General features: G+C 43.2%; 1 protein-coding gene across 1 annotated transcript; it reads left to right on the top strand.

The window, feature by feature from the left end:
- The first annotated feature begins 716 nt into the window (after positions 1-716).
- Positions 717-12,160, top strand: LOC141102362 (galectin-1-like). The gene is made up of 4 exons (XM_073591315.1): positions 717-758; positions 1,920-1,999; positions 8,138-8,309; positions 11,802-12,160. Exons 1-4 carry the CDS (start codon positions 747-749, stop codon positions 11,943-11,945), a joined length of 408 nt encoding a protein of 135 aa, XP_073447416.1. The 5' UTR covers positions 717-746; the 3' UTR covers positions 11,946-12,160.
- Positions 12,161-13,030: the final 870 nt, after the last annotated feature.

The raw sequence follows: 13,030 nt of genomic DNA on the forward strand, positions 1-13,030 counted from the left end.
ATGTTATGTGTCTCATGTGATGTCATCTGTCTCATGTGATGTTATGCGTCTCATGTGATGTCATGCGTCTCATGTGATGTCATGTGTCTCATGTGATGTCATGTGTATCAGTATAGTGTTGCTGGTGGGGATGTAGTGGTTGGTATCGGGATGTGAGGTGGGGGGCAGGGAATGGAAATTGTTACTTTGGGGTCGGTTTACTAAAACTGGAGAGAAGAGAATCTGGTGCAGCTCTGCATAGAAACCAATCAGCTTCCAGGATTTTTTTGGCAAAGCTTAATTGAAGAAGCTGAAGTGAGAAGCTGATTGGCTCCCATGCACAGCTGCACCAGATTTTGCACTCTCCAGTTTTAGTAAATCTCCCCCTTTGTGTTGTAGAAATGACTTGACTTTGAGGATAGTCATCTTTTGCCCCCTTGCTGTTTGTGGTGAGTGGTGACATCCCAGCAGAGTGACGATGGACGCCCCATGCTCAGTCACACCGGATCCACATTTCATTCATTCTCTGTAATGAGAGGTTCTGGAACAATTCTCAGTCCAGGGAGCACTGGGCGGGGTGATTCCTCTGGGCGGGGTGATCCTTCTGGGCGGGGTGATCTCTCTGGGTGGGATGATCCTTCTGGGCGGGGTGATCCTTCGGGGCTGGTTGACTCCTCCCTCCTGACTGGCTCCGCCCTCAGCAGACCTCCTATATATGAAGAGGTAGAAGTGCAGCTGATCACAAGTTTGTCTGAAAAGGAAGCAGAATGGCAGATAAAGTGAGTATGAGCACCGATGGAAGCTGCAAATGGGTTCTGTAGGCAGTGGTTGGTATAGTGATGTGGGAAGTGGTGTGTATGATGCTGTTGGGTAAGGGCAGTGGTTGGTATGGGGCAGATGGATGTGGGTAGTGGTGCTGGTGAGGGTAGAGGGTTGTTGGGTGTAGGTCAAGGTTTTGGTTCTTGTCCTTCCAGTTATTTATATTTAGGGTGTGATGATTGTATTTTGATATCCTGGCACAGAGCAGGGTCACCCTATCTGGGTATTCTTAGTATAAAGTATATACTGGGATGGCTCAGACACTCCTCTCCTCCACATCTGCCCTTAGTGACCCATCATTGCCATGTTTTTGCCTCCTTATCATTCATGTATGAATAATTATATTAACCATTTGCTGTGCAGTTTTATAAATCTAATGGTCCTATTCTGAGATGTGACATGTCCAGTCCCTCTGGGTTACTCCATTGTGCCAGATCATTACCTCTCTCCATACAGGATGGAAGGTGGGAGTTAGAGCAGGCCTTGTGCCCGTCAGTAATTGGCACCGTCTGGCTGTCTGTAGATAGGACTGTAACTTGTATAAAGATCTGGGCAGCCGGCATACATGACATGAACATTATAAGAGAAAATGTATATATTGTCAAGTCATTGATCTGTCATTAGAAGACATTTGTGATCTGCTGGGGATGTCTGAGCTCCCTCCCCTCCCCTCCCCCACACAAAGGATCCAACAAAGTGCTGCGACCCACGAAAATCCCAAACTTATGGGGGTGGTGTAGTGGGTAGCACTCTCGCCTAGCAGCAAAAAGGGTCGCTGGTTCTATCCCAACCATGACACTACCTGCCTGGAGTTTGCATGTCCTCCCTGTGCCTGCGTGGGTTTCCTCCAGGTACTCCAGTTTCCTCCCACACTCCAAAGACATGCTGGTAGGTTAATTGGCTTCTGTCTAAATTGGCCCTAGTATATGAATGTGAGTTAGGGAGTTTAGATTGTAAGCTCCTTGGGGGTAGGAACCGGTGTGAATGTACAATGTATATGTAAAGTGCTGCGTAAATAATATTATTTTATTATAATATTTTCTGTCTATATACAGGGTGTAATAATAATCTCCCTTCTCTCTATTATAGAAGGTGTAATAATTCTCTTTTCTCCCATACAGACGATTTACTTCTATAACTTCAGCCTCAAACGCGGTCACTGTGTGGAGGTGGAGGGCTTCATTCCGGAGGACTGTAAAGAGTAGGTGAAGATGCTAACCTTGGCTACTTCTTATATAATGTCTGCTCTCTGTATAATACAATTTACCAAAAGTACAACTTACAAAAGTAGAAAAGTGTGTTCTGTGTACAATACATCCTACTGACCCCTCATTACTGGGAATTTGGGGTGTGTGGTCCCTCAAATAATACCCAACATCAGATTGTTTTGCTCAGAGCAAGTTTAGTTTCAACATTTGTACTTCTACATTGTGACAAAATGTCATCCTGGATAAAACTTGTCTGATGACTTATGAGCCATCATCTGAAATGTGACAACTGACATACATTCTGTCTTTCTTTAATCCTGGACCCCACTAACTTGTATAGCTGCAGGCACTGTGGAGAAATTCATCCTCAAATTTTACAGTAGAAAGCACTTCATCACTAACACATACTTGGAGGTCCAAACATCCCTGAAATGGCAACAGGGAGTTAAATGGCACAAAGTGGTGGTGACTCCTCAGTTCAGCTCCAACCTCCTAGTAGTGTCTCCTTAGCCCAGTTACACCTTCTCCTTCCTACAGCAGAGACTTTGGAAGTCTTGGCTCACTTTGCTCTTTCTCCAAGCAGCAGCCCATCTCTCCAAGCTCCCTTTCCCAGTTGCTCGGGTCACTCTGCTCCCTCATCAGTGACTCGGCAGCTCAGATCTCCTTCTCCCTCTCACTAGTAGGATGGGAGAGCTGAGACCAGACTTGAATTGAATTCACTGTTTATTGTGAACTTTCAGGAAGAATTGTTCCACAGTGGCTGCAACTACAAATCACAAAAGCGTTCGCACCGACCTAGTGCATTACTATAAATCTATTTTATTAGGTAAATAAGTGGCAAATTAATATTCAAACATCATACATAGGCATATCTAAAAAGCTGATCAGACCACCTCCAGTCCACCATAATCCCCAGATGGAATGGGAAGACCTCATAGTGTACAGGAAGGGCTGACGTGTTTTGAGGTTCAAGATTTCTTCTCAGAGCAAAATACATGTGTAACAGAATACCATTTTAAATATTAAAATGTGCTATTGACAAAAACTGAGCCCCCCCTGGTGCAGGGTAACACAGGTTACATGAGCACTTGAAAAATAAAATCCCCAAACACAATGCACAAGTATAGGGTTAAATGTATGTAGTGAAGTCCTGAGCCCCTTTTGGTTTAATGAGAACCTCCAGAGTCAGGGACAGCTGACACCCTTCTATATAGAGTGGGTTACAAGGCATGGTGGGTGTAATGAATTGGAGCAGAGACTGCGAGCCAGGCCTTCTCGTCCAACATCAGTGCCTGACCTCACAAATACCCTTCTGGAAGATTGGTCAAACATTTCCATAGACACTCCTAAACCTTGTGGACGGCCTTCCCAGAAGAGTTGAAGCTGTTATAGCTGCAAAGGGTGGGCCAACTCAATATTGAACCCTACGGACGAAGACTGGGATGGGACTAAACTTCATGTGTGTGTAAAGGCAGGTGTCCCAATACTTTTGGTAATGTCTGTATAGTCATGAGATTTTTTTTTTTTGTAAAATTGGATAGATAATAAATATATGTGATAGAAAATATTCAATGGCAAAAGATCAAAAGATAGTCAAATTGGTCTATAATTTGGCATTCTGTAAATAAACAAATAAAGAAAGATTGAAGCGCTTCACTGCGTGATCAGTAAAAATAAATAAATAATGAAATAAATAAATAAATAAATAAATAAATAAATAATATAACCCACATACAAAATCAGTTAAACAAATCCAAATACTGTGCAATGGTCACGGATTTTAGCTGCATTTTCATTGCACAGTATTTGGATTTGTTTAACTGATTTTGTATGTGGGTTATATTATTTATTTAATTATTTATTTATTTTTACTGATCACGCCGTGAAGCGCTTCAGTCTTTCTTTCTTTCTTTATTTTTAGTGATTCTGAGCACTCTTTATTGATAGCAGCCTCACAGATTTATTTGATCTTTGGAGTTTTATCTTAAATAACTATCACAGCGCTTTGTGGTTTTATACACTATATTGTAAATACACAAATCCATTGTGAACAAGTCTACATGATAGGAGTGTGAAGATATACATACAGTGACTTTCTCCATATAGAGAAGTGGAGGGGTTCCTCATGTGCAGCCCATTGGGGGGCACCTGTATAATACCACCATGGCCCATGGGGAGCTCATAGGTCAATCCTTAACTATATGTCCTCTCAATAAGTGCGCATTCTTCTGTATTTTATAGTTTTTGCTTAAAGATTCTTTATAGTCCTGAGAGAGCAGCAAGACTGTCGTGAAAGTTTAGCCAAGAGGACAACTTTATTTTTTTCTCTTAAGCACCACACCTGAGTGCAGGAGGTTACTGTTTTGCTGCAACTAGAAATGTCAGTGAGGGATTGTCTGAAAGCTTACTTACCGCTTGTTAAGAATATGTAAATACCCGAATGTCCATGTCCATGTCCATGCATCAAATATATGTCAAAGAGAAATTTGCAGCGATCTACAGAGTCGGCTTATCCTCGTCTGTCCTTCCCGGGAACACTGCGGGAGCGCTGATAGGTTAGAGGGGAACGCACGACTGACATAGTATTGATGTTACAGGCCCTTATAATATACAAACATTGTGAGTTTTTTTTGTGAGATCATTTTAAATTGATAAATAATTGTTGTACTGGATTACGCTATGTGGAATTTTTTAATCTGTTGCTTGCAATTGTAGTGATATAATATATCGGGTGGTATAGTAGTATAGTGGTATGGTGGGTATGATAATTAATTAGTAAGTACTCTTCCGCAGCAACCCAATTCTTCCAGAGAGATGCACTTTATTGACTTCCAACACAGAACAAAGTCCACAGATGACAAAAAATCAGACAGAGTAGATATAATTCAGAGCCCCATGTTCCTAGGTCTGTGTGTCCATACACAGACAAGCCTCACCTAAACTATAGACTGAATGCCGTGTTATATTCAGTAGACACTGAATGGCTGAGCAATTTGACTGGCCGTTTCAATTTAGGACTTTGATAAGCTTTAGTCTATCAGACAGACAACAACCCCCAGCCGTGAGCAGCTGTAGTCATAAACCGCCCCAATTTGCACTCCCGCATATCAACATCAACAAGTCCCCTTAGATATGTGTAATTAGATTAACAGATACAACCTGAACACCCTTTTGAGCCCTTGGAATACCTACATTCCTAATCTGCATTCTTGTATATTAATATCAACAAGTCCCCCTGATATATTAGCCTCCCCAGGAGGGAGCCTCCGCTAGGCCAACCCAAAACACTCCTCGATCCCATTGTTACCCCCTCAAGTCTAATTACCATCAATAAATACTTCTTCTATGGTCCTTTAAACAATCTACCCTCTAAAATCTTCAATTAGGTTAACAGCCCATACCTCACACCCCTAGGTAGACTTGAATAAGACTAACACATCAAAGGGTCTTCAGCTGTTATATTAAAATTGAGTTGGCTTGGACAAATCGACCATTGTCAACTCAATTCTGGCCTGGTTAATATTGACTGTATGTGTACATACATGTAATAATGTCCCACATAAATCGGTGAACATATTACAACAGCAATGAGCATAATACAGATGAAAAGTGTCCAGTGATCAGCAATTATCCCTGTGAGCGTGTTAATCAGCAGGGTCTGCTAAGTGGATTACCTACAGGGCTGTGGCACAAGTGGTGTGGTGATGGAGACTTGAGATCGCTGCTAATATTTTCTTCCACGATCGTCTAGTTTATACACTCCTGCCTTTTCTTAACCACTTGCCGACCGCCTAACGCAGATATACTGCGGCAGAATGGCACGGGCAGGCAAAATCACGTACCTGGTAGGTCGGCATCGTTAGGGGAGCGATCAATGCTGAGGGGGGGGGGGCACTCGTTCGTGGCCACCCCCTCGCGATCGCTCCCAACGAATGAAAATCTTCCTCTGCCGCTGTAATGTAAACAGCGGCAGAGGAAGTGATGTCATCTCTCTTCGTGAAGCCTTTTTGTTCTGGCACCGAGGAGAGAAGACATCCAAGTAAGTGCATCAACACTACACATTACAGTAGAACAGTGTTTCTCAACTCCAGTCCTCAAGGCGCCCCAACAGGTCATGTTTTCAGGATTTCCCTCAGATGAAACGGCTGTGGTAATTACTAAGGCATTGAAACTGATCAAATCACCTGTGTAAAATAACGGAAAGCCTAAAAAACATGACCTGTGGGGGCGCCTTGAGGACTGGAGTTGAGAAACACTGCAGTAGAACACTCTAGGCACACTTATCACCCCCCTGTACCCCCTGTCAGTGACACCAATAGCAGTTTTTTTTTAAGTTTTTTTTTATTACTGCATTGGTGTCATTTGTGACAGTTATAAGTGGTAGGGCAGTTAGTGTTAGGCCCCTTAATGTCTAGGGTACCCCCCTAATAAAGTTTTAACCCCTTAATCACCCCCCCCATCACCAGTGTCACTAAGCGATCGTTTTTCTGATCGCTGTATTAGTGTCACTTGTGACGCTAGTTAGGGAGGTAAGTATTTAGGTTCGCCGTCAGCGTTTTTATAGCGTCAGGGAATCCCATATACTACCTACTAAAGGTTTTTAACTCCCTAAATGCCCCCTAGTTAACCCTTTCACCACTGATCACCGTATAACTGTTAGGGTGACGCTGGTTAAATAACTATATGTGGAATCACACCCCAAAATACATTCTGTTGCTTCTCCTGAGTACGGAAATACCACATGTGTGGGACTTTTCGGGAGCCTAGCTGCGTACGGGACCCCGAAAACCAAGCACCGCCTTCAGGCTTTCTAAGGGCGTAAATTTTTTATTTCAATCCTCACTGCCTATCAGTTTTGAGGGCCATGGAATGTCAAGATGGCACAACCCCCCACAAATGACCCCATTTTGGAAAGTAGACACCCCAAGCTATTTGCTGAGAGGTATAGTGAGTATTTTGCAGACCTCGCTTTTGGTCACAAAGTTTCGAAAATTGAAAAAAGAAAAAATACATCTTTTCTTTCTTCATTTTCAAAAACAAATGAGAGCTGCAAAATACTCACCATGCCTCTCAGCAAATAGCTTGGGGTGTCTACTTTCCAAAATGGGGTCATTTGGGGGGGTTTGTACTGCCCTGCCATTTTAGCACCTCAAGAAATGAGATAGGCCGTCATAAACTAAAAGCTGTGTAAATTCCAGAAAATGTACCCCAGTTTGTAGACGCTATAACTTTTGCGCAAACCAGTAAATATACGCTTATTGACTTTTTTTGTTTTTTACCAAAGACATGTGGCTGAATACATTTTGGACTAAATGTATGACTAAAATTGAGTTTATTGGATTTTTTTTTTTTAACAAAAAGTAGAAATTTATTTTTATATTTTTTTTCAAAATTTTCGGCCTTTTTCCGTTTATAGCACAAAAAATAAAACCCGCAGAGGTGATCAAATACCATCAAAAGAAAGCTCTATTTGTAGGACGCAGATTTTGTTTGGGTACAGCATTGCATGACCGCGCAATTAGCAGTTAAAGCGACGCAGTGCCAAATTGTAAAAAGTGCTCTGGTCAGGAAGGGGGTAAATTCTTCCGGGGCTGAAGTGGTTAATGGACTTTCACTGAGTGGATCACCATTTGATACTTTGTTTAGGTGGGCTCTTAAGCAATTTCTTTGATATTTTTAAATATTTGCTATTTTTGCACTAGCGCTGCTAATGTGTTAGAAAATTTTCTTTGACATATATTTGCATCTCATTTTAGTATAGCAGCTGCTGACTATTTTATCAATATTTGCTCTGTGCGCTGAGGGAGGGATACTGAACAGTTTTTTTTTATTTTTTATCTCTCATTCTTTGATACCCGTATGTCCATGTCCAGGCTACAGGTTCACTTTAGGTATTTTATGGTTTGGGGACGTGTATTACCAGGACCCCATTTGTTTATAAATGTGTTAACCATTATAGTTTTTAAAGACTCCAAAAATATTTGTGTGTGTGTGTATATTTATATATTGCTATTATGACTTAAGTTGTAGAAGTACCTCTGATACCCATGGGAGGACCACTGGTGAATGACTCCAGTACGATATCCAACAAGGTCAGCTGAGAAGAATAATTGCTGTTTCTGTCTTTCTAGGTTTTTCATAAACTTGGGAACAGATATAAAGAATTTTGTGATACACTTTGATGTTCGCATTGACTACAGAGGATACAAGCGCGTCATAATCTTGAACTCGTTTAAGGACGGTGTCTTTGGAGAGGAGCAGAAGGAAACGGTCTTTCCCTTCCAGGTTGGGACGGACACCAAGGTATGTCTATGCTGGGAGGGGCAGGACTAATGTTGATGGGGCAAAGTGGCATCACTGTTCATATTGGACCTCTATTATATCTCCAAATGATGCAGTAGGCAGCGATGTCTTAGGTCAAAGGCATGTAGGCTGTTATGATGGTTGTCCCTTCAGCTCATTTCATGAATGATCCATAGGAAGATCCAATGGATACCATCATGCTGCCATTGTGTGCTATGATAAAATTGGCTTGCAAAATTTTTTAGTGTAACATTTCTTTTGTGTATGCATGTATTATTGAAAATGTTATGTTTGTGCAAGGCTTTTTTTCTCAAACAATAGGTGCTGGAACTTAACCACGGCCCCACAAAACCCCTCCCCCCACACACACCCTCCAAATCACATCAAATAGTGGGTGTGTTCAGTCAAATTTCACGAAAACAGTAGGAGGGTCTTAAAGGGGCATTAAATACCAGGATTGCATTACATACAGAGTGCAGGGCTGTCACTTGTAAACACAGAAACCAGACTTCTGTGTTTACAAGTGATTGTGGTGAGCAGGCACCAATGGGTCTGAGCCAGAGGTGGTGGAACTCAGTTCCACCAAGTTCCCCCTGAAAAAAAGCTCTGTGTTTGTGAGATGATTATTATAGGAAGAGGAAGGAACAGGGATCAGGAAATCCCTGACATGGAATGTTACTAAAAAGTCTCCTATAAAGGCTCAATCTGGGGAGTAGTGGGGGGGGGGGGGGGGGGGGGCGGGAACTGAAGCTCATCAGTCTCATGCTACAACTGTTATGAAGGGACCAATGTGTGTGTGTGCTGGGGACGGGTGAATGCTCTGCTCATCTAAATTCATCTCTGGGGAAATAATTAATCAAACTATAAAAGTGACGAGGCTTAATTCTATTTGGGGTAGCATAAAAAATAACTGACCCAGAATAATCGTGTTCTCATTTACCCCAAGTCAGTCATGGTAGATGGGACCCTTTCTGGAAAAGGGAGATTATTTATCAGTATCGAAAGATTCAAGAATTACATACTTTTGCAGATGACAAACTGTATTGAAAATAACAACCAAAAGGCATAAGATTCCCTTTGTTATACATATGTAGCGGTACCCTCGTGATGGCTGCTGAGTTAGTTATAGCAATCCGCCCATCGCCCTGCTGCCGACCTCCCATCGCCAGGTAGATGACATTAAAGCGGAGTTCCACACAAAACTGGAACTTCCGCTTTTCGGAACCCTCCCCCCCTCCGGTGTCACATTTGGCACCTTTCAGGGGGGAGGGGGGTGCAGATACCTGTCAAAGACAGGTATTTGCACCTACTTCCCGCATAGACTCCCAAGGGAGTCTATGCTTCTTCCTGTCCCGACCGCGCTGTCTGCTGGGAACACAGAGCTCCCAGCAGAGAGCGGGGACCACTAGGGACGCGCAGCGCGACTCGCGCATGCGCAGTAGGGAACCGGGAAGTGAAGCCGCAACGCTTCACTTCCTGATTCCCTCACCTAGGATGGCGGTGGCAGCTGCCGAGAACCGAGCGGGTTCTCGGCGTCCCCTGCCGACATCGCTGGACCCCGGGACAGGTAAGTGGCCATGTATTAAAAGTCAGCAGCTGCAGTATTTGTAGCTGCTGGCTTTTAATATTTTTTTTTTTTTGGCGGTGTGGGTGAACCCCCGCTTTAACCAGTCAATGATTTCGTTTCCTTTCTCTTTATTACCAAGGTATATGAGATGCCCATAGAAAGTTTACTTTAATGGGAATCATCCATGGCCTTGGCCTAGTAAATGGATTTTCCCTGTAGAATCTTCACTGCAGACTATTGCTTCTTCTATTGCTTGGCATATCTGTCTGAAGATTTTCTACTTAATGCTTCCAGTTAAACGAAAAGAATCACTCTGAATAATTCCCCTCTAGACTGACGTGGTTGTCCTGTTAGATGTCATAGAGCCAAAGGCCTATACCACCTATCTTCCATGGCTCAACGAACTAAACAGCCTCAGTGTCTGGAAGTTACTGTCCACTTCTGTTCATACTGTGTTCCTTGGCCACACGGCACGCTGCACTACTCACTCCTGCTCTTGCTTCTTTATGTTACACTGACCTTCTACTTTGGATCAAAGTCATGTGTTCCCCGGTCACAGGACGCTGATCTACTTTCGCCACTTCACTGCTACTTCTTCTGCTTTATCTTCTCCAGCATGCAAGTCCTGTGTTCCCCAGTCACAGGACGCTGATCTACTTTCGCCACTTCACTGCTACTTCTTCTGCTTTATCTTCTCCAGCATGCAAGTCCTGTGTTCCCCGGAAACAGGATCTTGATACTTTCTCATGGAGATGAAGATCTTCCCTTTGGACTCCTTCCTAGCAGCTCCTTCATTCCTTTCCCACACATGGCGCATCCCCCCATGGGGACGCCTGATGTGACACCTCCATACTACATGCCGTCTGCTCCTCAAATCTCTCCCCCCGGAAGCATGTGACCCCAACCCCTGTCGGAGGCCTTCCCCCTGCCAACACCAAAAATGAGTGACAGGCAGCCCATGTGAGGAGCCCTAACCAATTAAGTCAAGGTCCAACCCCCCCCCCTTCATAAACAATTCCTATGTAAGCAGAGGTGGATCCCTGAGCCAGAGTATAGGTGGCCACACCCCCCCTTATGCTGACACTCCCATTCTCAGATTAAGATGACCAAGCCTGAAATGAAACACGGGTCTAGCCAAATTTACCTGCACCTAAGCCCCACCAGCTAGAAAAATACTAATCTAGCACCTACCTGTAAGTAGAGGGTGCTACACACACACATCAAATGTTAAGCCCAGCCCCCTAGAATTCACTGTCAAATGTCAGAGCATCAGTGCACAGTCAAGTCAAAGGACTTCTGCATGGTTCTCACCTTTTGGCATGTAATGTAGACACTATATAGTTGGCATGTCATGCAGTAGCCTTTCACAACCCCCCCGGGAACCCTTAAATCTTTTTTAGGTGGTGGGGAATGGCCCTTGCATTGGTGGCCAGTGTTAAGAATGTCCCACTTACAGTGTTGGTCAACATGCCACTCTTATAGGCAGCAAAAAAGCATTGGTGTCGTGAAGCTGGCCCTGAAGTAAGTGGGCACCATCAAATGGGAGGTTAATCGGCCACAGCTTAAGGACCCCTAGAAACTTCTGAAGGAACCCTGGGTGAGACTGGTTCTCATACCAGCAAAACTGGCCATCTGCTATTGATCTCCTGAGGGCTCCAGTCATTGTTCTAGGTGACTGATCAGTTCTCAGAGACGCTGTCACTAAAACATTGCAGCACAGAAGCACCTCCCATTTTTTTTTACCTTTCCATCAACAGTTTTCTGGCACACATAAAGAATACATAAGACGAGCTACGTGCAAATATCATCTTGTGGAAAGATTTTTGTTGAAATGACCGGTTTGGTGGTAGTCTGTTTCTATGGCCAACACTCATTGACTTTTTATTGTCCAGCAAGCTGACACTGTGCCATCTCTTTTCTTACAGGTTTGCTTCCAATTTGAGCAAGACAAGATCATCATACTATTACCTGCTGGCAACCATTTCTCATTTCCAGTCCGCTTTCCCATAGAGGAGATCTCCTACTTTGAAATGGGACACCTCCAGCTAAAGTCCATCACACTAAAATGATGAATCCCGCAATAGAGGAGCCGCCTGTCCCACATGTCCATATCCAGGCTCTCTGAAATGACCATAGTGGATGAAGGGGGAAGTTCTTTAATCGTGTTTTGTAACCCCCTCCCCCCAATCTGCATCCTTTGCTGCTCATGTAAACATACATTGTGCTTTGCTCAGTACTAGAAATGAATTCAATCCACATTTCAAATAAAATCCAATGAGCTCTATTGTGTCTGATCAATCTTCTTTTTTTATTTATCACTAAACTGACTTTGGATCGATTGCTGTAGTTGATGGCAAATCACTGCCTGCTGCATAGCGCCCCCTGCTGGAGGTTTGTTGCATTACTTTTAAAAGTTAGTCACCAGCAGAGGGTGCTAATACTACATTTTCTGCCTGCATAGTCTGATTTCTTGGATTTCTAGTAAAACAATAGAAATCCTTTATCTTATATTTTTGTGGCTCCAGACTGAAAGCTGCACCCAGATAGTATATCCCAAGCTTTACCCATAAACTTTCAACACAAACAATTGCAGGCTGAAAATTGCAATTTCACAACATTTAACTGTCTGTAAATTACAGAAATGGAAGCTGCCATGGATTTGCCCAGTACAGGCCGTGGTTGGGTATGGGCAGTGAATGAAGTAGTACCCCAGTATGGGCAGTGCTGGGGGTAGTTGTTACTGGAGCAGCTTTAGTCTCAGTGTAAGGGTAATAGATTAGAGAGCAATAGATTAGGGGTAGTAGTAAAAACAGGGCTTTTTTTTCTCAGAGAAATGGTGCAGGAACTCGCCCTCTCCATCCAACTCTCCGCCCCAACCACCCCTCAGCCACACCTTCCTCAGAGGAGAGAATTACAACGGCGCCAAAAATTGTAATTAGTTAAGGAGGCTTAGAACTGTGTATCACATTAGGCAAAATAAATTAAATGGTAAATTTCACCATGGAATGTTTAATTGTTGACATAGATATACAGACAGTAAAAAATTAGTTTCATATACATAAGAAACGCGCACAGGGCATAAACATGGTAAAAAAGTACACATATAGCAACACATGATTCTGATGGTAAGTAGATTGAATAGTATAGCATAAAA

The sequence above is a fragment of the Aquarana catesbeiana genome, linkage group LG07 (genome assembly GCF_042186555.1).
Source record: "Aquarana catesbeiana isolate 2022-GZ linkage group LG07, ASM4218655v1, whole genome shotgun sequence".
Taxonomy (NCBI): Eukaryota; Metazoa; Chordata; class Amphibia; order Anura; family Ranidae; genus Aquarana; species Aquarana catesbeiana.

Excerpts from the sequence above, each read along its gene's own strand:
- LOC141102362 (XM_073591315.1), top strand. Across the intron at positions 2,000-8,137 it reads ATTCCGGAGGACTGTAAAGA|GTTTTTCATAAACTTGGGAA; the intron begins GTAGGTGAAGAT and ends CTGTCTTTCTAG. Across the intron at positions 8,310-11,801 it reads AGGTTGGGACGGACACCAAG|GTTTGCTTCCAATTTGAGCA; the intron begins GTATGTCTATGC and ends CTTTTCTTACAG.